The 26,282-nt window shown below is 30.1% G+C and overlaps 2 protein-coding genes across 2 annotated transcripts; one reads left to right on the top strand and one right to left on the bottom strand.

The window, feature by feature from the left end:
• On the bottom strand, positions 1-26,120 carry LOC129911843 (glutathione hydrolase 1 proenzyme-like). Its single transcript, XM_055989816.1, has 7 exons — positions 26,005-26,120; positions 25,701-25,940; positions 25,226-25,642; positions 24,728-25,172; positions 24,484-24,674; positions 404-758; positions 1-149 (listed from the first exon to the last, which is right to left on the bottom strand). Exons 1-7 carry the CDS (start codon positions 26,076-26,078, stop codon positions 3-5), a joined length of 1,869 nt encoding a protein of 622 aa, XP_055845791.1. The 5' UTR covers positions 26,079-26,120; the 3' UTR covers positions 1-2.
• LOC129911842 (uncharacterized) lies at positions 7,153-7,942 on the top strand. Its single transcript, XM_055989815.1, has 2 exons — positions 7,153-7,574; positions 7,646-7,942. Exons 1-2 carry the CDS (start codon positions 7,320-7,322, stop codon positions 7,703-7,705), a joined length of 315 nt encoding a protein of 104 aa, XP_055845790.1. The 5' UTR covers positions 7,153-7,319; the 3' UTR covers positions 7,706-7,942.
• Positions 26,121-26,282: the final 162 nt, after the last annotated feature.

Genomic DNA, 26,282 nt, shown 5'->3' on the forward strand with positions numbered 1-26,282 from the left:
CGTTAAAACCCAAATACACCTCCAAGTTTTCTAAAGTCCACATTTGCATAGACAGCTGTTTCATTTTTCATAATTCCACAAAATGCCGAACCACGTTCTCGGTAGCGCAGGGTTTTATGGCCCATTTTTTCAAGGTCATCAACAACGTCCTTAAAAAAGTCAGAAGAAAAAATTTAAAGTTTTGGAATTATTACCAATTTTTATCCGATTTGCAAATCAAGTTCAACTTTTGTACAAAAATAAAAACGTTTAGACTTCAAATCATCTAATTTGCACTATTTGATATCAATCTTTCATAAACAAAAACAATGAGGAAATCTATTAATATTTTACAAAAGGTGAATTTGATTTGCAAATGGGGGAATTTCCTGTCCAAACGTATCAATTTTATTTTATTTCTTACCTTTAACATTCCAAATTCATATTCAAAGAAATTTGGTATCAATTGATGATGAAATCTTGGTGCATCAATTGCTTGTTTCACATCATTACCCAACCACAAAATTCGTAGTAAAATATTAACTAAAGCTGAGATAATTTTCGGTCCACCAGCGCCACCTATAACAAGTTTGACATCTCCTTTGACATTTGTAACTATCGTTGGAGCCATTGATGACATTGGACGTTTATTTGGTTCGACAAGATTTGCTTTCGATGGTGGAAGAGAGAAATAATTTTGCTGACCTGTAATTGAAAAATCACCCATAGCACTGTTAAAGAGGATCCCTGTTCGTTTGCCCATGATTGCTGAGCCGAAACTGAAAATAAACAAAAAAAGATTATGATTTCTGAATGAGACAGAGATGGAAATATCTTTAGGAAACTGAGCAACACAGTATCAGCAGCATCACAGATACAGACTCCCGAAATACAGGGGCCTCCGAAAATATAGAGCACCTGGACGTGTTTCCAAATATTTTCATTAAGATAAACTTAATTTAAATTCAGTTCAAAAAAGACGAGTTTAAATATTTGAGAGATCTACGATTTTATTGTAAGGTTTCAAAATCTTGTGGAAATAGATTCAAAATCTTGTGAGCCAATTTAAAAAAAAACTAATTTTGTATAAATTACTTTTGAAAAAAATAATACCTAATAATAAAGTTCGTAGTAGACATTAATCTACACCTTAATCCAAAATTTGAAAAAAAAACATTAATTTTCCCTTTTCGAAAGTTAATTAAAAAAAAATCCATTTATTTTTTAAATCCAATACTTAAATACTTTTAAACTTTTTAAACTTAAAATAACATAAATAATTTTGTAGTCAAAATTTCGTTGAAATTAAATCAGCCATAAATGTTTTCATAAAAAGACCTCACAGTGTTTAAAAACTAACACTTGAACTTGTTTTAACAAATATTAGCGTTTTTTTGAGAAAATTATACGTTTCTTAAAATGGTAATTGGTATTTTTGGAAAAAAAAAAAATTAATTCCAAAAATTCAACGGTACCTACAATCCGCAAAAAACTATACTACATAGCAAGATAGTTTTTCTGTCAAGCAAATTTGAAAGGAACTGGCACGTTTTGTAGGTCTCGTTGAAAGTGTCCGAATTTTAAAATGTTGCTCTATTCTAGCTTTTAATCAAAAGTTGGTTTTTGGCAAAAGGTTGAAACAATTACAGTTTTTTTTTTATGTAACGTCGGTTTTACGAAGATGACCTGAAAACTTTTTTTTACTAAAATGAAGATACCGTTCTGCATTGTGCCTCACGCTCTTTATCAGTGGCTTAAAAGGACTTTCAAAATCACTGATTCCAAATCCGTTGCCAAAAATAGTCTTTGAAAAACAGTTGTCAAAAATGTAGGTACCTATGATTTTGATGAATTAATTGAAAAAGGATTACTGACACTTGATTGCAAAATTAATTTTTTTAACCCTTATTAATATCTACTGTTCCTGTCATAGAACCGTTTTCTTGATTTCTTTCAAAAACATAATTTTCAGATTTTTTTAATTTCAATTTATAAGACATCCATTTACTGTTAATTCATATTATTCTCATTTCAATGTTCAATATTGTAAATTAATACTTCATGTTTAATAACTTTTAAATAAAATTTGTGTTTGTAATCATATATTTCATTGATTTAAAACTATTTCAAAAATCATATAAAAGACAGAGCTTAATTCAAAGCAAATCACTCTTCTTTGATATTTCATTGAGCAAAGGTTGCCTAGCGCTAACGTTCTCAAAAAAGTATCACACCAGGGGGAGGGGCTTTAATTATAAGCCAACCTTAAATCGTTTAACTATTTTTTATTATTTACGACGTTTTCTTCAAAGCGTCTAAATATTTTACAAAAATAGTTCAACGCAGTTTATGGTTGCCAACGCATTTCATTTAACGTAATTTAAATTTCTCAATTATTTTATTAATAAAATTGTTTATAAAAATTTATCCTATTTTCGTGACAAAAATATAAGAAATAAAAAAGAGATACCAGAAAATTTACCAAAACAAATTTTAAGAAATATCTTAAAATTTATTATTTTATAATATTGTAAGTATAGATTTTAATTTAGATTTTTTTAGTATTTTTAGAAAAAAATTTTTACTTTAGAGTCCTGAAGAAGGGTGTAATCACGCCCGAAACGTCGACGAAATATTAAAATTATCAAGACAGACCTACAGCCCACTTAGGATCATAATTTTAAAATTGTTTATATGTATTTATATTTGAAAATACAACAAAACGTCTTTTCATTCATCTTTGTTGGTGATTCAATTTTCTTTTGTTTAATACCTTTGTTCGTTTATTTATTCAACGTTTACTGCGGTCTTCGGACAGTATTAGCGCCTCACAGTGCCGGATTAGCCTCAAGGCAAACTAGGCAGCTGCCTAGGGGCCCCACTTCAGCTAGGGGCCCCTCGCCCCGACTACGAACAAACAAAATTTCTTGGAGTTGTACCTTCAATAAAAAACAGCATTACATTTGTATTTGTAAAAATAAGAAAAAAGAAGAATAAAAAAACGTTTGCAAATCATTAAACATTAGCCCCGTTCCATTGGAGGTGGTAGTTTACTCATGAGTTGATCTAGTACTATAATTACCATATGATCTTCTACTTCTACCACTGATCTTCTATTTTTTTTTTTTTTTTTTTATAATGAGCGCGCACTAAAGGGGTTTTGGGTACCCTTAATATACATGTGTTTATAATGAATTATGACTCCCATCCCATCCTGAAGGGCCCAACCCAGCGATGCCAGATTGAGGGATTTTTTCCTGTTTTTTTTCCTTATTTTTGATTAGGGAAAAATGGAAAATCAACCCTGCAGAACAGTCAGCTCAAAATATATCACGTTTAAATACCAAGACAAATACTGGTCTATTCGAATATTATTCCAACGACATCGAACCAGAGTTTAGTAACGAGATGGTGCCATTAAAGCTCTTTATGTTGCAATCAGATAATATGTCAGAAAAATCTGAGATTGTGCATGCAGAGAAGTTAGAAGTTAATATGTATAGGCACCGTTACAAATTTATTCATAATGAATTACCCCAAATAAAAACATAACTTCGAAAACAGCCAAAATGACGTTTTTTGGCATTTTCTAACGGTAATATTTCAAAAACGGATGCCAATAAAAAAATTTTGACTTCAGATTCGAGTTCAACACATCCAACACTACTAGGAAAGTATATTTTGGTTCTTGTGGCAAAAACCTTGTTGACCAGTGTTATCAATTAAAAAAAAAACTAAACCACCCACACGCGTTTTGAACGCGTTTCAAACGCGTTTAGGACGCGTTTTGGATGCGTTTTGGACGCGTTTCGGACGCGTTTCGGACGCGTTTCGGACCCGTTTCGGACGCTTTTCAGATGTGTTTTCCCAGCAAACGCAGAACTACAGAAAAAACCGGTGAAATATGTACGTAAAAGAAGTACTTCTTTTCCACTGAAAAAAGATAGGAGCTCGGGAAAAAAATCAGTTGTATACTTTCTGTATATAAGAATACGTGAAGCAGCTATCTCTTTCTTGCATGCAAGATGAAATAAATTTCCCCTCCATTAATAGTACAGACAAATGTACTTCAAAAGTGCATCAGCGAAGCACTTCTGGAAGTGGTCCTGATGTACATTTTCCAGTACTTTTTTACCTACAGAAAAAGCACTGAAACTTGTACTTTTAAAGTACTTATTTGGAGCACTTTCATGGGTTTATATCCGTACTGCTAAAATCCATATTTTAATTTCATCTGAAAATAAAAAAATCTTCAAAACAAACAAACAATTCTTTTAAACTATTATTTAATATTTTATTGGAAAAACACAAAATAGTTTTTTTTTTTTTTGAAAACAAAATACACTTAAAAAAAAGATCCTTGGGCACGCGACTGAGGCCTGGCCAGTTTTGAAAAAAATGAAAAAGAAAAAAATACTCTGCGTCTGCAGTCTGCACTTTGGTGGTAGTTTTTGTATCTTGTTTTGATTTTTTTTTTCTAAATGCTCAAGGCTGAAGCTGCTGTAAACTCAGTCAATGATGTCTGGAATTGATCGCCACTAAAAGACAGAAAAATCAACAACTTTATAATTTATCAATTTTATAATCAGCATACCTTTATTTTCCAAATCAATTGGTGGTTGTTTTTGTATCATTTTTGTATTACTTTTTTTTCTAAATGCACAAGGCTGAGGCTGTGCATTTTGATGGTGGAAATAAATTTTTGTGGCGTGCCGAAGAATTTGTGTGGTAGATATTGTTTAGAGAAAATAGTTTTCACAAATAACAAATAGCGTTTCGGACGCGTTTCAAATGTGTTTTGCAAGCGTTTCGGACGCGTTTCAGACGCGTTTTGGACGCGTTTTGGACGCGTTTCAGACGCGTTTTGGACGCGTTTCGGACGCGTTTCAGACGCGTTTTGGACGCGTTTCAGATGTGTTTCAGACTAGTGATGTATAGTTCCGGAGCCAAATAGTTCCTGGAACTAGTTCCTCACTCGGAACTAGTTCCACTAGTTCCCCAAAATTAATTTAAACAGTTCCATCGTTCAGACACAGCCACACACAAAAGAAAGAAAGAAGAAGAGTAACAAGAAACAAAACGAATGCGAATATATCTCTGTCTCTGTTTGAAATACACAATACACACACGCATGTCAAAGAATTCTCATCCAAAGCCAACACACATGGATGCGAACGAGTTGAGCGCCAAAAATTCACAAACCAAAACCACAACTACTTTCTTATGAATCATGCTCACGGACATGGAACTACATTAATAGTTCCAGTTCCAGGATCAGGAAAAAATATTCAAATTCATACTATTTCTTATTTTGATGCATTTTATTGAAAAAAAAACTTAAATTCTAGATAGTTCCGCGGAACTAGTTCCAGGAACTAGTAGGTAGATTAAGTTTGTGTCAACCGACATACGTTTTTCTGGCCGCTTTAAAAGGTAGATTAAGTTTGTTTCAACTGACATAAGTTTTTCTGGCCGCTTTAAACGGCCATCAGGAAAAAATATTCAATATCATACTATTTCTTTTTTTGATGCATTTTCCTGAAAAAAAACTAAAATTCTAGATAGTTCCGCGGAACTAGTTCCAGGAACTTGTTCCGACCGAAAAAAGAACCGTTCCATGTTCGTTCCGGCTTTGGAACTGTTTTGCGGATCTCTGTTTTGTGTAATTTGCCTTGTCTATAATAATAATAAAATCAAAATTGAAACTTTTTCGTATGATTTCTCTTTCCAGTTTTATAATGAAACCGTAATGCCGACTTATAACGAGTCGATTTTCGCCGTGCGGCGAAGCTTTTTGGCGTCAGTCGAGTCGTGTGAACGTAAGCCGCACGCGACTAAAGTGACAATCCCCATACTAGAGTCCTAGTCGACTTAAGCCGTGAGACATATCATGTGGTTAAAATCGACTCTTGAAAAGTCGGGATAGGTATACCTACTTATACCTTTTGAATCTAATATATTTTCTAATAACTTATCGTTAATAAAAATTATCTGTGAACCATCAAGTTGCTTAAATTTTTTTGTTGAGATATCACTACAATATTTATTATAGTTATTTCAAAACTTTTAGTTTACATTTATAAAATGACATGATAGGACACCAGATTATATCCGAGTCTCTAGTAAGTTACCTGCACAAATTTCTAACCTAACTTAAAAATAGCTTATGATATTGAAAAAGCATAGGAAAAGGGCCCAAGAATTATTTTGCCTAGAGGCCCATGACATGGTTAATCCGGCACTGGCGCCTCAGAATAAATAAACAAAGCTGCGATTTCTTGATTTGTGACATATAATTTGAGGAAGATTTTTTCAGTTTCAATATATATTTTTTGTAATGTAAAAATTTTTAATTTGCAACAGTTTTTTAAATTTTGTAATGGAAAACTATTGCATTGAAAATAAAATGATTTTTTACAACCCTGATTATTAGTTTGCTCAAAATTTTTCCATAAAATTCCAAAAAAATGTTGCATTGTAAATGTGATCCGAATGGTGTAGAGATCTGAAGCTATCAATTGTAGTACTAGTATAAGTCTTTGTAAAACACCAATTTGTTACTTAAAAAAATAAAAAAAAAGAGACATAATGAAGGATGAACGATGTCTTCAAAAATGGACATCCTGGAAATTTAAAAAATTTGAATTCTAAACAATTTTATTTTTTTAAATAAACCGTCATTACATAATATGATTTTTTATCAGGCATGCATCTAAAAATGTGTTCGTTGTAATAAGAACACTATTCATTTCCATTCTATTCCAACGCATATTCCAAAAATAGCCCTCTTGGGACACTTCTATAGCTCAAAAACTGAAAACCACTTAATAATAATCAATATAATCTTTATGGATTTTGAAAATGTCTTACAAACAAAAATTATTAACATTTTAATAAATGTTGTCCATTAAATTTTATCTTAATCGATTTCAAGATATTGAGAGCTATGTATTTTCAAAGTGGTTCTGAGAATCAACGCATTCTTCAATGTTATACATCCATATTTTGTTGACGGTACGCACTCATTCACAAAACACATTGAGAAAAACCGATATTGTATGTGGCTTGGTTTATTTCATCGGAACGCGCTGTTCATTCTTCATTCAACTGTTGAATAATATTGTTGGTTGTTAATGTTTTTTTAACTTTAAATGATTTCAAAAATACTGTGATAATTTGTTGATTTCAATAAAACTTAAGTGTTTTTGTTGTTTTTGCACTGCTTTTGTTGTTTAAAGAAAAATTTTAACTTCAAAAACTTACAGTTTTATCAATCGTAATTTTTTTTAACCCCTAAACCATATTAAGCCGTGAACTAAAGCTACCAAAACTCTAAAAATATGGTTTTGATGCAAAACCCTTATTTAAGTCTTCATGACCTCGAAATTGCTAATTATCAAATTGAAGATGCCTGGAAAATTGACACTCCTCTTGGAGAAAAATTTATCTTGCAATTGACGGATAAGGCTAGAGTTCTTTTTCCATTTAATAACAAATATGTAACAGAGGATAATTTTAAAGAATTACCTGGATATTGGATGAGCGTAACTGGAAATGATTTAATTTTCAGAAAAACAATAAAAGAAATTCAGGAGGTAAATGAAATAAAAAAAATACATATTTTGTAAAAATATTATTAATTTTATTTATTTTATATTGCTTTCAGATATTTGGTGCATATGATGATGATGAAAATGAAGACATTTCCTTAGTATTCAGAGCTTAGTTTAATAACATAATGATGCTGATAAAATAAGTTATTCTAAAATTACAAATAACATAGACAAAATAATAATAAAACAAATTTTAAGTAAACTACATTATGTATATGTATACCTGAATTTATTTACTTAAAATATCTTTGTTCTGTTTTTTATTTCTTCAAAATTATTTTGACAGATGAACATTTCATGATGATCAAAAACAGTCGTAAGAGTAGAACCCTTTTTGCTTCGACGTTGCTGTTTTTGTATATATTAGAACTGCTAATTTTTGAGTGAAAAAAGTAGGTATTTGACAAGATTTATTTTTCAATGTTGGTAAGGTCAGGTATTTACATTTTATCAAACTATTTTTACTTATTTATGATCCGATTTGTAAAAAAGTGGTCGAAACAGCAAAACAAAACATTGAAATAATTGTATCTTTTGTTTTGTTGCAACTTGCAAGATATATAATTTCAGTGTAAAAATTTCAAAATCGTTGGAGCCGTTTTTTAAAAAACAAGTTTTTTATAAATAATTTTTTGAAAAAATAAAACTGGAATGACATTTTTTAGAAATTATACTGGTCAACAAGGTTTTTGCCACAAGAACCAAAATATACTTTTCTCTATGTTTTTGATATGCTGAACTCGAATCAGAAAAATTTTATTGGCTTCCGTTTTTGAAATATTAAACGTCATTTTGCCTGTTTTCGAAGTTATGTTTTTATGTGGGGTAATTCATTATGAAAAAATTTATAACGGTATCTATAAGAACTGATTTTATGCTTCCAGGGACTTAAAATTTAGATTAAATTTAGTTTCTCTTTAGCTTACTAACTGAAACTTAAGATATCTCGAGAAATAAAAGAGATGTCGGGAAATTTTAAACAGTTTTTGAAAGAAGAATATCTGTAGTTTTCCTATTTTTCTAGAAGGCATAGAAACATATGTTTTTCAGTATTAGATAAGGAATTCGTTGAGGTAATTTATTTTTATCAATTTATCCCGTATTAAAATACATAATCTTGAAAAAAATAGTATTCAATGTATTATTTTGAACTCCTTTTTCATAATTGTTGACTTTGAAATCGATTATTTCGAAAACAACTGATTAAAAAAACTTGATTTAAAAACTATAATTAAGAATACAATTCTAGCTTTTGAAAAAGGTATCATTGATAACTGTAAGTGTTGCCTTTGTTTTTTAATAATTTTTTTAATGATTTTTTTTTAGAAAATTGCCCTTCCCGCCTAAAAGGGGGGACATAGACCCTCCCTCACAAAACAAAAAATGATTGTAAAGTATACCTCTACAAAAAACCGTTTTCAATTCTCGGCGCCTAAGTTATCGTACTCGAGCCTTGCGTTGATTATTATTGCTGAGGCCTTCAGGAACAAAGCCTCATCTTTAGTTTTTGTCGTCATTTTAGGTCAACCTTAAATTTGTTCAGGCACACTGTGAGGCTCCAATTTGTAAAAAAAAAAGTATGGGAAATACGGAAGAACTGAACATTGAAACTAGTGCACCTTTTGGTGCGAGATATAATTTCGGTGAATTCTTCCTTACTCAGTGTTTCTGTTAAACAGACATGATTTGATTACCCCTAAGGGTTTGAAGTTGGAAATGGAATTATTTAAAAAAAAAATTTTTGGTATCTTTACTATTTTTACCTACCTCTTATACAACCAAATTGAGGAGATGGATATTCCCAAAAAACATGTTATGTCGGTATACCTCTTTCCATGGGAAACAAAGTTTTATGGACCGAATATCGGCGGTCCGTGGAAAAGAAATTTTATGGCTCCATAAAATATAGTTTTGGAAGTAATGAAGCATACCAACATGAAAAAAAGTTTCTAAATGAATATCAATTAATGTATTGTAATTTGTTCATATGAGGTACTTAAATTGGGTATTTTCTCACAGTAAATATCCAAAAATTCTGTTCCCTGGGATTTATGTAAATTTTTGTTTTTCTAACAAGGGTCAAAACATCTGGGACATATTAAATTGTTGTCAGAAGAAATAATAAACTCATTACAGCAAGAAAAATTTACTTACAAAAAAAAAAGATAATATCTTAGTAAATTCCAAGCACAAACAAATAGAACCGTTTTCGAAAATTACAATAACTCGAAAATTGTGTATGAGGAGGTTCACTTTTTTTAGCAAGAGGTATTAAATAAAATGACTGACTAAGTCGCACGTACTTGCTCATGTAACTATATCTTAGATAAACATTAGAAATTAAAGGTTTTGGTGAAGTTATTAGAAAATAAAAAATCGAGATTAACAAGAATAAATTTTGTTTTTTTATTTTTTACCCTTAAAAATGATAAGAAATATCTATCTTTAAATACAAAAAAATTGGTCCAGATTTTAAGGAAATATAATAGATTAACTTAAATGTCTTTCGCTTAAAACAGCGACGCCATATTTGCGTTATCCAATTTTTTTTTTAGGAAAAACTAAAAACGCAGTTTTATTATATTTACTAAAAGCATTTGATCACCAAATTTAATCGAAATCGTTAAAGTCGTTTTTGAGAAAAATGGAATGCCTCAAAAATGTTATATGGGAGATATCAAAGGAAATATTAAAAAGATAATTTCATGGAAATTATGCAAAATTCATTTGTATCAAATTTCAAACAAATTCATCGATCAGTTTACGCCCTAGCTATGGACATACGGTGAAACAAAATAAATTATGAATAATCGTTTTGTTCGGTTTGATTAAACCTCGAATTTTTTCGACACTTAACCAATACTTGCCAATGAATTTCATGCGTTAATATTTTTTAATACACACAAAATAAATAGGTACACATTTAGAAGATTTGAAGGAGAATTATTTCAACTCTAAAATGTTGGGCGACCGTTTTTTTTTTTTTTCAAGATAACGACTTTTTCAACAGAAATTGCAACTTTTCTCGTTTTACTAAGTTTTAACACGTTTTTGATCGGAAATCCCCTTTTTTTTACCGACCTTTCAAATTTTTTGAAGTGAAAACTTCTTTAGTATCGTAGTGATTTGAAACAAGATGAAACGAAAACGCGACACGACTTCAACTTGTTATAACTTTTTTGTTTTAATAGATAGATGAATGAAATTTGTACTGTAGATAGGTAATTAAATAAATTATAATTGTAGAAAATTTCAATTAATTTCATATTCAAAATTCGGAGATAACGGTAAAAAGATGTTCTTTTCCAACATACGTTATATCTTTTGATCTAGTGCACATACAAATTTGATTTAACTTTAATACGCATGCTGATAACATAACCCTTTATTTGATATATCACACATAACGGTACGTGCTCTACAAGTTACACAATCTTAAATTGAAAAAATTGAAACATACCTCAAAACACCTGTGGAGATCTGTTGGCATGACCAGCCACCAGTGTAGGAAGTACCGTAATCTCAGTCTGGAAATTCGACATGGTTGACTTTAAAAAAATTCTAACTTCTCTTGTAGACGTCTTTGAAATAAGATTTATACATCATTATACAAGGTGAAACAATAAGCTTTCACATGGTATAAAATTTTTTATAGGTTGTCAAACAAAAAAATTGAATTAATAGCATGAGAACATAAAAAGCTCTTTTTGTAGATGTCTCATAGAATTGATCGATATATATATTTTGAGCTTAGACAATAAGCTTTCAGATGATATAAAACGTATAAAGGTTGTCATATAAAAACATGGATTTGAAGGTGATAGAATAAAAATAGGTAGATTTTTTCTATTTTTTTTTTTTTTTTTTGCAAGAAAAATGATTTTTTAAGGTTTCACTTCTACCACGTGTGAATTGCACACATGATTTTTTTTTTTAACAGAAAATCTGATTTATGTACAAATTCGATCTTGATGGGATAACAATGAAACGTGATATATTGATATTGTGTGTACTTTTCAGTTTTTTTTCCACACACCATTTACTGAGTTACCTAACCTCTAACCTTACTGGTAGTTACAAACATGAAAAACCTACACTTTTGTGGTCCTTTTCCTCTCAAAACATAATAAGAATATAAAGTAGATAAGGAAGAAAGAAGCATAATAAGATATCCTTTTCGCCAAGTCCTGGAAATTTGTATGTGCAATGCGCTACAATTCGTTCTTAAAAAATTGAGAGGAAGGGATTTTTCTAAGTGTGGGAATCTTCAGAAGATCAAACATGACGTGCTCTTAAATTTATATAGAGAATCAAGAATAAACCATGATTTAAAAAGTTTGTCCGATTATTTCACTATCCTTATCCTTACTGCATGAATGTTATGGTATTGACTTATTTTAATTGAATGCTAAATGAAGCGTGACAAGCTAACCAGTATATTTACTTCACTTACGCACTCACTCACAAAAAATATTTACTTCACTTACGCACTCACTCACAAAAAACAATAAAACATCTGTAAGCCAGGCCCGTAGCCAGGATATTTTTTTCGGAGGGGGTTTGGTCCAAAATCTGACGAGAAATTTTTCAAACAAAAAAATAAACTACCCGTTTTGTTTTATTTTTTTTTGTTTTAATTTCCTCATAAACAAAAAAAAACAAAAAATTTTATTTAACAGTCAAGAACTTTTGAACAATTTTGTAAACATTGGTCCAACATCTTAAAAAACAGAGAAGTTTTTACTTTATTTTATCTCAGAACCGTATAGCTAAAAGCGGAGAAAAGAGGATCACTAAATTCTTTTAGTTTTTTGCATCAAGGAATTTTTTGGTTTTTACATAAATTGAAAGCGTTTAGAACGTTCAATAAGGAGCTCTTGAATTAAGAACTTTGAAGTTCTGTTTAAAGTATTGCAAAGTATTTTAAAAATAATTTTTGAAATTTTCTCCTATGCATTATTAAAAGATTTTTGGGACTTGTTAAAATTTGTATTTGCAAATCATTTCGGAGAGATGGTCTTCAGTCCCCTTAAGCTTCCTCTCTGGCTACGGTGCTGCTGAAAGGGAATATTTTATGTGTTTCGGGTTTTTTCGTTGATTGCTTGTTGCCCATAGTATGGTTTTATGCGTCTTCTCATTCCTCATTCAAGATTCAACTGTTGAATACAATAGTTGGAAAAGAATTGTTTTGCAGATAGTAGTGAAAGATTGTCGAAATTTAGTGGAAAAAATTGAATTGCGTGAAATATTAAAATAAAAAAAATGGTTTTGAGAGTTAATGAACCTATAACCCTACAAGAATTTAATCTGAGTATGCATTTGCTGCCGATTTTAATTACCGATGCCTGGAAAATTGACACCGGTTTGGGAGAAAAAATTGTTATGAAATTGGATGGTGTTAGCGTATTCTTACCACCAGAATACAATATCAATTTGACAAATGATGATGTGAAAGAAATGCCAGGACATTATGTTATTCCGCTTGGTTCAAGTCATTTACAATTCGAATCAAGAGAAGGCATTGAAGATGTAAATATAAAAACAAAAAAAAATATTATTACAAATGTTATCCATTGTGTTTTATCTTCTTTTAGATATTTACAATTGAATGAATGAATTACTTACTTACTGATAAGGAAGGACGCAGGTAATGACGTTGTAAAGTGTAAGGAAGCAGATGGAAAAAAATATACATATGTATATCTTAGATAATAATTAGAAATTAAATGTTTTAAAATCGAGGTTAACAAGATTTTTTTTTTTTTTTGAAAAATTGTTTTTTTTTTTGTTGAAATTTTAAATACATTTAACTCTTAAAAATGATACGAAATAGCTATCTATCTGTTAATAAAAAAAATTGTTTCACCCTTAATATGTGATTAACTCAAAGTATTTACTAAAGCATCCGTAGGTACACCAAATTTAATCGGAATCGTTAAATTCGTTTTCAAATTGCAATACCTCAAAAACATTTTATGGGAGATATCAAAGGAAAATTACTAAAAAAAATTTCATGGAAATTATGCAAAATTCATCTCTACCAAGTTTCGAACAACACATCGATCAGTTTACGCTTTAGCTCGATATACATTGTACAGAGATGGACATACTATGACAAAAATCGCTTTTTAATGCTTCTGAATAATCTTTATGTTGGCTTTGATTAAACCAATACTTGCTCTATACCTACATAGCAAGTAAAAAGTGGGCGTAAATTCCCCGCACTGATTTTTTTTGACGTGATAACGTCTTATAAATCGATGAACCATGGTTAAATAGGGGTAAAACGAAATTGCAAAAAATTGGCTATTTTCTAAACGCGACAATGTTAAGAGTTGTTGTTTTTTTTTTTTAATCGATAGATAAGTTTATTGCAAGACTGACAATGGCATTGAAAAAATTCTAAAAAATTTCAAAACCAAGTAATTAATGGTTTTCTAAAACTAAAACATGAAGTAGACCTTTAACTAAGTAGTGATTATAGACAGGCGAAATTTTTTTGACAATCTAAAAAAACGCATTCGAGAGATAATAAAAAAAAAAGTTAGGGGTCTAATACGGATTTTTTTTAAGTCTCTGGGTTCCGAAATATGAATTTTTGAGAAACACCTACTTTTTCGTAGCGTTCAAAAAATTTCAAACTTATAGAACATGTCGTGCGCATACATGTGCAAAAAACTGGTATTTTAAAATGATTTTTGACCGAATAACGGGAAAGACAATTTTTTTTTGTCCCAAGTTTTTTGACCGTTTTTAACCGTTTTTTGTTTTTATCTTTTTTTTCAACAAATAAATAAATGAAATTTATATCGTAGATAGATAATAAACAGGACTATATTTGTACAAAATTTCAATCAATTTTATTGTCACAAGTTCGAGATTACGTTAAAATAAAGTTCTATTTTTCAACAGGTTATATCTTTTGATCTAAAGTAAATACAAATTTTATTTAACTCTATTGAGCATCCTGATGATGTTACCTTTCATTTGGTATATCACACATAACTGTACAGTCACTACAAGCTACACAATGTTAAATTAAAAAACTTGCGAAATACCTCAAAACACCTGTGGACATCTGTTGATCATGAACAGCCACCAGTGTGGAATGTACCGCCTCTTTTTTTTTTCAAATTTTTGATTATGAATGTTTTAATACTTAATTTAAAATACTTCTTGTAGAGATAAAAAAGAAAATGCATTTCATGCGTTAATATTTTTTAGCACACAAAAAATAACTTGGTACACTTTGAGAAGATGTAAAGGAGAATTATTTCAAATTTAAAAGGTTGGGCGACCGTTTTTCAAAATAACGACTTTTTCGACAAAAAATGCCACTTTTCTCTATTTACTAAGTTTTACGACGTTTTTGTTTGGAAAGCGCCTTTTTTTACAGACATTTCAAATTTTATTAACGGAAACGCTGATATGTACATATATACCTATACAAATTCGATCTTATGATGGGATAACAATGAAACGTGATATAATAAAACATTATAATGTTAGTATGAACTTTTCAGTTATATTTTTCCACACATTTACTGAGCTACCTAACCTCTAATCCTACATGAAAAAACCCACACAAAGCATAATAAGAATATAATGTTGGTAAGGGAGAAAGGTGCATAATAAAAGATATCCTTTTCACTAAGTCCTGGAAATTTGTATGTGCTGTAGGTAATTCGTTCGCAAGAAATTGAGAGGAACGGATTTTTCTAAGTGTGGGAACCTTCAGAATTCCAAACATGACGCACAATGAAATTTGTAAAAAGAATCAATCCTGTAAGATGACCTGTTATCTCAAGGAAGAAAAGAAAGAAAGAAATACAATAAAACATCTGAAAGGCAGTCCCGTAGTCAGCATATTGTTTCCTTGGGCGGCTTGGTCAAAAATCTGTCGAGAAAATCTTTAAACAAAAAACTTAAATTTTTTTTAAGGGGTTTGGATTTTTGACAAATTTTGAATACACCAGTCCAATATTTTAAAAAAGATATAAGTTTTGACTGTATTTTATTACAAAACAGTATAAGAAAGACAGAGAAAAGAAGAAAAACGAAAATCCATATTTTTTTTGTTTCAAGGAATTGTCTTGTTTTAACAAAACTCATGAAAAAAGCCCTTTGAAGTTCTATAAAGAATTGCAAAGTATTTCTGAAATTTTTTTTGGAATTTTCTCGTACTTTCAAAAAGATTTCTTGATCCTGAACTTTGCAGACAATTTGTCTACTGAGGTTTGGACAGCCACCAAAGTCGCAAAACTCGTCTGATTTGCAAAACTTAAATGCCAATCGCTTCGTTAAATAAAAATCTAGGGGCGATATTTTTTAGTTTTTTTTTTTTATTTATCTTAACAAAAAAAGTTTTGGCCAAAAAACGCAAAAAAAAAAACAAAAAAGTATTAAAAAAATTTTGGACTTTCGTCACAACTGTAATAATGGACCCATTTTCAAAAAAATAAATGGCAAACGCTTCGATTAATCAAAATCTAGGGGCGAAATTTTTTAGTTTTTTTTTATCTTGCCTAACAAAAAAGCGATTGCCATTTATTTTATGAAAATCAGTCCATTATTACAGTGGTGACGAGTCCAAAATTTTTAAAAATATTTTTTTTTATGTTTTTTTGCGTACATATTTTGGCAATAACTTTTTTGTTAAGACTATTAAAAAAAACTGACAAATATAGCCCCTAGATTTTGATTAATCGAAGCGATTGGCGTTTAATTTTTCAAAATCAGACGAGTTTTGGGACTTTGGTGGCTGTCCAAACCTCAAGAGACAAATTGTCTGCAAAATTAAGGATCATAAAGATTTTTGGCCCGCATATTATAATTTGTATCTGAAAATAGTTTTGGAGGGGGCTTCATCCCCTCAAGCTTCCTCCCTGGCTACGTGTCTGTTAAAAAAAACCCATATATTTAACTTTATGTGTTTGGGTTTTTTTTTGTTGATTGCTTGTTGCCCATGGTATACCTAGTTTTATTTGTCTTCTCATACCTCATTCAACTGTTGAATAAAATAGTTGGAAAAGAACTGTTTTACTGATAGTAGTGAAACATTGTCGAAATTTATTGGAAAAAAAATTAAATTTGAAATAAATAATTAAATTGTAAACTCTTTCGTGAGTGCAATATTAAAATAAAAAAATATGGTTTTGAGTGTTAATGAATCTATAACCTTGCAAGAACTTAATCTGGATATGCAGCCGTTTTTAATTAACGATGCCTGGAAAATTGACACCGGTTTGGGAGAAAAAATTGTTATGAAATTGGATGGTGTTAGCGTATTCTTACCACCAAAATACGATTTTTTGACAAATGATGATTTGAAAGAAATGCCTGGACATTATATTATTCCGCTTACTTCAAGTGATACAGATGAAATTGGTTTACAATTCGAAACTAAAGAAGGCATTGAGGATGTAAATATAAAAAACAAAAAAAAGTTATTATGAATTTTATCCATTTTAATGTATTTTATCTTCTTTTTTTAGATATATGATGTTATAATTGATTAAATTATTTACATTCATAATGATAAGGACAAAATGCGGATATCTAATGTTTGTAAGTCAAAGGAAGCAGATGGAAAAGAATATAGAAAACAATTTATTTAAGGAAATATATATTGTACTTAAATTATTGTAATTTTGAATTTCTATTGATTATACAACGTTGAATATAAAAGAACAAACAACTTGCATTTTTAATTTATGTATTTATGTACGTGAAGATCTTTATAAACAAACAGAATAAGATACCTACAAATACTTTTAGTAGGAGAGCCAGTGGCACATTTGACTAAGGTAGCTCTTTTAAGGCTAAAAATTCTTACAGTGGTTATTTTTAGCACGCTAAGTAAAAAAATCTTGGTCTGGCAGGCCACAGCGGTGCACATCATATATATGTATGACCTTGAAAGTGTAAAAAAAATTAAAAAAAAAAAGTTGCTCTTTTAAGGCTGAAATTTTTATAGAATTTAGTTTACCCATCGAGAAGATAAAAAAAAAAATTGCCAGACTTTTTTGAGGTGCACAAGTGCCTGCCAGACCAACTTAAAGGTGCGCATTTTACATGCATTATACCAAACTTTATTCTGTAAAGTCGAAATTTATATATGTGTTTGTCTAAGCGATTTCAAGAGGAACTGTGCAATTACAGCCGGTTCTGGCCAATATAAGTCCTAGTTAGGTGAGTGGAAAGATGCAACTTTCTAAAAAATGACTTAAAATAAAAAAAAAATATTTAAAAACAACGGCAACACTTACAGGTATGAGAGATACTTTTTTTAAAAGCTTAAGTTGTACACTTAATTCTAAATTTTAAATCAAAGTATTTAAGTCAATCGTTTTTTAAATAACCAATTTTAAAGTCGAATTTAGGGAAAAAAAAACTTAAAAAAAAAACATTGAATAATAAAATTGTCAAGACTGTGAATTAAGACCAAAATTGAAAGATACAGAACATTGCTCTAATAAATTTCCTATCAAACACTGAAAACTATATGTCTCTACGTCTTCTAGTTTTTGAGATAATTGAAAAATAAGAAAACCATTTTTGTATCAGATTTTTATTTTTTTATTTATATTTTTAATATTTTTTTCATATTTTCTTATTTTTCAATTTTCTCAAAAACTAGAAGTCGTAGAGACATATAGTTTTCAGTGTTTGATAGGAAATTTATTAGAGCAATTTTCTGTATCACTCAATTTTGGTCTTAATTCACAGTCTTGACAATTTTATTATTCAATATTTTTTTTTTAAGTTTTTTTTTCCCTAAATTCGACTTTAAAATTGGTTATTTAAAAAACGATTGACTTAAATACTTTGATTTAAAATTTAGAATTAAGTGTACAACTTAAGCTTTTAAAAAAAGTATCTCTCATACCTGTAAGTGTTGCCGTTGTTTTTAAATATTTTTTTTTTGATTTTAAGTCATTTTTTAGAAAGTTGCATCTTTCCACTCACCTAACTAGGACTTATATTGGCCAGAACCGGCTGTAATTGCACAGTTCCTCTTGAAATCGCTTAGACAAACACATATATAAATTTCGACTTTACAGAATAAAGTTTGGTATAATGCATGTAAAATGCGCACCTTTAAGTTGGTCTGGCAGGCACTTGTGCACCTCAAAAAAGTCTGGCAATTTTTTTTTTTATCTTCTCGATGGGTAAACTAAATTCTATAAAAATTTCAGCCTTAAAAGAGCAACTTTTTTTTTTTAATTTTTTTTACACTTTCAAGGTCATATATATATATGATGTGCACCGCTGTGGCCTGCCAGACCAAGATTTTTTTACTTAGCGTGCTAAAAATAACCACTGTAAGAATTTTTAGCCTTAAAAGAGCTACCTTAGTCAAATGTGCCACTAGCTCTTGGACTATTTAACGATATTTCAAATGAAAAGGAAATGGGAAACCCAACATTACAAAAAAAAGGGAAAATGTTTTATGCAGGCCAGCACATACAGCATACAATCTACCTCTTCCTAAATAAGGATCTCTAAGGAGATAAGGTTTCTTTTTTTTTCAAAAGCAAACAAATGTTATTGTATACCTGCTTGTCATCTTTCCGGTTCATATTGTTTCCTTTAATATTTTTTTTTTTAAGAAAATTGTAGGTAGGTAGGTACCTGCTGAAAAATAATTTTAAGGGTGAAATACTTTACTACTTTCTATTTTTCCATTACTAAAGTCAACAAGGAATCTTATAAGATCTGAAAAAATTTGTTAGGCATAGATATTAATATTTTTCTATTCGGAGCGAAGACAAATCCAATAAATCAAAGATTTTAAAATAAATGTATAAATGTGTGTTGAATTTAAAATTTTTCTTTGGTGAAATTTTGGTGTGTGGATTCGGATAAACTTTTTCCGAGGCTAAGTATGTAGTTTGTTTAAGATGCAGAGAAAAAATGATTGTTAAAATATGTCAAAATTCCGAAAATTCACCCTTTCGTTCATTTAATTATATTAATTTTATTTTGATAAACTAGTTTTTCAAAAATTATAGTACCTTGCCATATTATTAGGCCAAAGCGAAAAAAATTCAATTTTTCATGTTGCTGAATTTTTAAAGTTTTTCTCGAAATGTCTCATTTACTTACACTTATCATGTAGATACGGATTGACTTAAAAAAAGTTGGAATAACATACTGTGAATAGCTCTGCTCGTCTGGTCTTCTACGAAAGAAAAAAACTGCCCTTTACGTAATAACCAGACGATCGGAGCTTCTATATTTATGCAAGATGGGGCTTTTGCCATAAAGTTAAGAATTTCATGTTATTCCTCGACGCAAACATTTAAGTATTGCACCGCACACTGGTCGATTCAGTACATCGTAGCTGGTCAAAAGTCGAAAAAAAAAGGTTGTTGTCAACTTAAAAAATACCGTTAGGCCGAAAGTAAATATTCTTAAACAACAAAAAACAACAAAAATAATTTTTTGATTCCGTTATTTTATTCATGGGAAGCATCTCAATGTAATCATTCATGATTTGCTCACTCTCTATTTTAACGTCCTCGAATTAACAAGTGTTTACAAAGTGATAGTTTATGATAAAAGTGAGTAATTGAGTTGAACAAAAAATGTCAGAAAATGCTAGTGGTAGGGGAAGGTGGCGGACAGTGAGACACCTTTTTTTCAAATTTGTATATCTTAGAATGTTTTCAAGATAGCTTAACAAAACTTTGAAGACAGTTTAAGACACATTTTATCTTAATGTTGCAAAAAATCTTGTAGTTAAAGAATGAATGAGAGCATCACATTGGACTAAAATGTAGAAAAAGTCAAAACGTCTCACTGTTTGCAAGGGTTGCGATCAGTGAGACATTCTTAGATGAAAAATAAATTTACGAAAATGTCAAATAATTAGGTAATTGACAAGTACATAATTAATTAATTTATGTTACTTTAACCCATTTTTTCAAATAAAAATAACAAAAAGCCCAAAAAAAATGAAAGAAAAAACACTTCGAAATTATATTGAAGTCATGCTAAAATAATAAATTTTTTTTTAAATTTATATGTCTCACTGTTTGCTTTTTAAAAAATCTATGTCTCACTGTTTGCTTTTACAAAATGTCTCACTGTTTACTTTTTGTCATTTTTCGGAAAAATATAAAATTAGAAAAAACGAGAAGGAATTCTAATTACATGATATTTTTTTATGACAGAACATATAAATATAATACATATGTAAAAAAAGTTCTGTCCACTAACCAGATTTTTTTGTGTTATACACTCCTTTTATAACACTCCAAAAACTACTTTCACCTGATTTTGGTTGATATTTTACGGTGTAGGAAAATGGACAGCTTTAATTTAGTCGGGACAAAATTAAAAGACGCAGACGGGGAAATAAACGTTTTGACCCAAACTAGCGTTACTGTGCTTATTTTCAGAAAAGAGAAAAATGGATTGTCTCACTGTTTGCACTGTCTCACTGTTCGCACCTTTCCCCTATGTATTTTTAAATTCAATTTGTTTTTTGGAAAAAAATAGTCGGATTCTATTTCTATTAACTGAATGTTGTAAGGCATTTTTTTGATAGTTCTCAGATGTTTGTTTTTTACTTCTTGGACGGTTAAAAAAAAGTGCCGAAGAGTGCCATCGTGAATTTTTTATATTTTGTAGTTTGAATCATTACCTTTAATTTGATGCTAAAATTAAGTGCCGAAAACCGCCGCAAACTATTTTTTTCGTCTCTTTCAGGTACCAATCCGCTCTTTTTAAGGTGACCATTTTTTTACGGAAGGACATTGTTCAAGATTGTCAAGCTTGTAGAGCATGAACTGTTATGTGTGATATATGAAATGAAAGGTTATATTATATCTTTTCAAACTAAAAATAAATCAAATTTAAAAATGCTCTATGTAGAAAGATATTACGTGTCAAAAAAAAGACCATCTTTTTACGGTTATCTCAAAAATGGGACTATGAAAATGATTGAAATTTTGCACAAATATAGTCCTGGCTTTTATTAATTTGATTAATATATCTATCAAAACGAAAAAGATATAAATAAAAACGGTCAAAAGGGCTCGAAAATGGTCAAAAATTTGGGAAAAAGAAATATTTTTTCCCATTAAGGATATCTCGGGAAATAAAAAAGACATCAGAAAGATTTAAACAGGCATTGAAAGATGGAAAACAGTTCTTATAGAAACCGTTACTAAAAATGTTCAAACAATTTTCCTTATATAAAAGAATAAGGTCCGAAGTACCCAAAAAAAACGTTTTTTTGCATCTTCTAACGGTAATATTTCAAAAACGGGAGCTGATTAATTTTTTTTAACTTCGGATTCGAGTTCAGGACACCGAAAACCTCCAGAAAAGTTTATTTTTGTTTCGGAAAAATAACCCTTATAAACCAGTGTAATAGTTTAAGCTGTACATTGATAATGAATATAGCAGCTAAGGTGAAAAAACAGCTAACAGGCACGGGAAGAACGGGAGACCAGGGTTCATCGATTTGTAAGACGTTATCACATTAAAAATAATGTTCAAAGCCAGTAAGACATACAAAAGAATAAAGTCCACCTAGTGACTCAAAATCGACCACTGTGCACCGGTCTGAAAATTTTACAGTCATGAATTCCATAGACAAAACACTTCATTATAAAAACAGGCTACATAAAATTAGTTTGGCTAAAATTTTCAAAATCTAGTGCTTTTTGAACCATTTTTCTTCAACACATTTTAGGAGTTGTAATTAGGAGTTTTGTATTTTTTTTATTCTTATAAATTTATACCTCTATTTTCTAAAAAAAATAATCTTATATGATATCGTTTATCCTAAATACCGAAACTATTTGCTTCGTATGACAGCAGGAGTAACAAAGCTTGATAAAATTAGAAGTACGAAGATCCGAGGAAGCCTTCATGTTAAAAACACCATCTCCCAAAAAATTGAACACGACCGACTCAGTTGGTATTGCCATGTTCAAAGGAGAGATCCTGAGAACCCCGTCAAAAAAGCAATATCATACAACGTTCCAACACGAAATAAAAAGAAAGGTAGGCCTAAAAACTCCTGGTACAAGCAAATGCAAAAACACCAGCATTCAGTTGGCCTTAGAAATGGAACTATACAAAACCGGGAGGCTCTCCGCCGATTTCTGAGGTCAACCCGGCGAACCCCACAGACGGATCACTAGTGTGAAGCAGATATGTGGGATAGTTATGATCCCCTCGACATCGAGATCATAACAGCGCCGAGAAAAAAAAAAGGAAGAAGAAGACCGAAACTATTTTTTTATTTTATAAAATGTTCCAAATTTACTTTTTGTTTTCAATGTTTTAAGCCTGAACTACATAGAAACACAAAGTGAAAAAAACTAAAAAAGTTTCTTATTTTTCAAATAATTAAAATTTTTAAATGTCACATCAATGAATTTGTTTTTGTTTTTTTGTACTTTTGTTTACTTTTTAAACTTTTTTTCACTTTGTGTTTCGATGTAGTTCTAGCTTTATATTTGCTAAGTTTGAAAATATTTCTTGCATTAAGTGGTTTTATATTTGCTGAACACCATTTTTTTAAAATATGTGTTAAGGAAAAATGGTTCAAAAACACCAAAAAAACTAGATTTTGAAAGTGCATATTTTATCCATTTTTAGCCGTATTCAAGTTTTGTGACCATTATGTTAAAAGATAAAGTATTTTCTTTTCTCCTTTACATGTTCAATATCTATAAATGCTCGAATGATAAAAACAGACCATAGTAAGAACATAAAAAATTTCGTTTTTTTCTCTTTTTTGAATAGTTTTTCTTAAGTTTTTTTTACAATATTCCAATTTTTAATTTTATTAAAAGGATATATATCGATAGAAAATTTAATTATATGCAAAAAGTACTTAATAAAAATTTTCAAATTCGGCTTGCTTTATAGACGTTATAGACAAAAACTCAAAAAGGAACAGTAAACGTCGAAAATATTGATCGTTACAAAAATCGTCATAACCTTATAATTTATCCATAGATTTTGAAGAAAATTATCTTTTTATCTCTGCTAAAAAGTGTAATATGCAAAATTTTTTTTTGCAATAATTTCCTCAAAAAATCGATTTTTTTTAATACATTGCACTTAAACATCTGGAGTGACCCAGAAAAGTTGTTCAAGTGTTTGTTGCTTATTTACTCAGCTTTTAGACACTGGCTTTTCTTTTCAGATTATTCATTTATTACTCAAGATATAGCCCGAATACTTAGTAGGCTGGAATAAACAACGAGAAAAAACTTTGAAAAATCATATCTCGAAAACGCATCCATCGTAATTTTTTTAGATTGATTTCCGAGTCCCTGAGGTCAAAGTACATTAGAAAAAAATAGTTTGACTGAGTATCCATTTTGGCTTAACCAGTGTTATTTTTCAAACCCAAAACTGTGAAAATTTGCATAAATAAAACAACTTTGACTGACAGTATTTGTCGAATTTTTCGATCGATTTAAAAAAATGCTTTTCAACTAATGAAGCTTAAAATATTTCCATATTTCCAGTTAAAACATTAATTTTGAATTTTAAGCACACTCAAAAATCATGTTTGCAACGAAATTAAAAAAATTTCCCCACAGAGTGCACCGAAACTGAAAAAAAAGAAAAAGCACTGTAGTGAAGTCTTACGTCACGTTGATAAAAAAAAGTTTATTAATTTGATTGCCTTTTTTCACTTCATCTATTAGCATGGATTACAAAAAAAATAAGACGACAAACTTAACCTCAAACCTCAAAATATCCGCTATGTTTATGAATGATCAACTTTAATCAATGTTTCGTCACGAATTTCGTGTGAATTAAAAAAAAAACGAAAAATTTCTTAACATTCATATCTTCCCTTGTCCCTATCCACCATGCAACTTATTGTAAGCAAAACTTTGTTAATACTTACTAATAATGAATTGTACTTGTTATCGACACAGCATCACCATTCGGAGCCAAAACAGATAAATGTCCAGTTCCATATTCATTCACTGGTTCAGATTCACCTCCATAATAATTGGCATCACTGTGAGTCATTTTGTCATTAATTTTTAACCTCAAAGCATCAGCCAATTCAGATGAAAGCATTTCCGCCAAAACCTTTAAACAAAGCTATTACTTCAACTCTTTCTCGAGTCTTTCTCAAACCCTACCTCTTCTTGATGATCATTGAAATTAGGATCTCCAAGTTTCCATCGACTAGCAAATCCAAATTTCAAAGCTTCGATAATCCGATGAATTAATATTTTTTCACTATGAACTTTCTTTTTGTCGAAATTGTATCCTTTCAGAATATTCATTACTTGACCAATAACAACACCACTGCCAACTGGTGGAACCAAATGTAATACATCGGATCCCAAATTTAAGTGAACAGAATCCAAAATCTCAGCTTGATAGTTTTTCAAATCATCAAGCGAAATAATGCTTCCCATATCTCTAAGATCTTTTGCAATCATTTCAGCCAAGTTTCCATTGTAAAAATCCTGTGAACCATTTTCGGATAAAATTCGATAAGTCTCACAAAGTTGTCTTGGCGGATGAACAATCGAACCCACTCGATTGTATTCACCTGTTGATTTGTTCACAAACATTTCTCTAAAGAATTTTAAATAAAAATCCATGAAATGAACTATTGAATGTGTCTTTACCTCAAATATGGATCATTTCTTATTCGTGGATTAAAGAATAACGAATCCCATTGATGTTTTGATAGTTGAAATCCTTTTTCACAAATTTCAATAGTTGGTTGAAGTATTCGATTCCATGGAAGTGAACCAAATTTTTTGTGTGCCACTTCATAACCCATAACTTCTCCAGGAACTGCTATAGAAATTGGTCCTTGAAGGTTTGAATCTTTGCTATTTTTTGTGGAAAAGTGTTCGAATTTAATTGCTTTTGGAGCTGTTTCACGAGCAATTATTGTGGAAGAGTGATTTTTGGAATGTTGAAATACATTCATTATGAATCCACCTCCAATACCCATACTTTGCATGGTAACCAAACCATTGCAAGCTAGAGTTGCCAATGCTGAATCTACAGCATTTCCACCTTGTTGAAGGATATCTCTGAGATATTTCAATACTTTTTTAACTTTTGAAGAAGTTAGGAGAAACTTTAGCTTACCTTCCAATCCGACTGCAGACATCACTGTCTGAACAAACTGCAGCTTTTTCAAACACATGTAAGATCGATGGAGAAGGTGGTAAAGGAATTTCGGTATCGGGAGGATATCGTAACGCAGGAGGTTCTGCAGATTTAGGCTTTGTACCTTTGCATTTGTGTTCTTTTTGTTTGAGTTTTTGGACTTGGTTCAAACATATTCCAATCAAAGCTACTAAGAATACAAGAACAAGAGTTAACCTCCTGAGAAGAAAAAAAAGCAAATACTGCAGAATTTTAAAGCAAAAAAGTTTAGTCGTTAAAAAACCTTTTATTATCCAAAATGTCCTTAATTTTTCTTTTCCACCATTTCCAAAATATTTGTATGAATTTTCCTATCATTTTTTGTTTATTTCAATGAAAAAATAAATAAATTTTGCTGTCAAATTAATGTCTGTCAAACCTAAGTCATGCGCAGAAATAAATAAATCACGTGTAAACGCATTTTATATAGAAAAAATAAAACTTCATCCATTGGTTTTCAAACTGTATTTTTGTGTTATTTTTTTTTTTATTTTATTCGATTTGTAATACAAAAAAAATAAT

The sequence above is a fragment of the Episyrphus balteatus genome, chromosome 2 (assembly GCF_945859705.1).
Source record: "Episyrphus balteatus chromosome 2, idEpiBalt1.1, whole genome shotgun sequence".
Lineage (NCBI taxonomy): Eukaryota > Metazoa > Arthropoda > Insecta > Diptera > Syrphidae > Episyrphus > Episyrphus balteatus.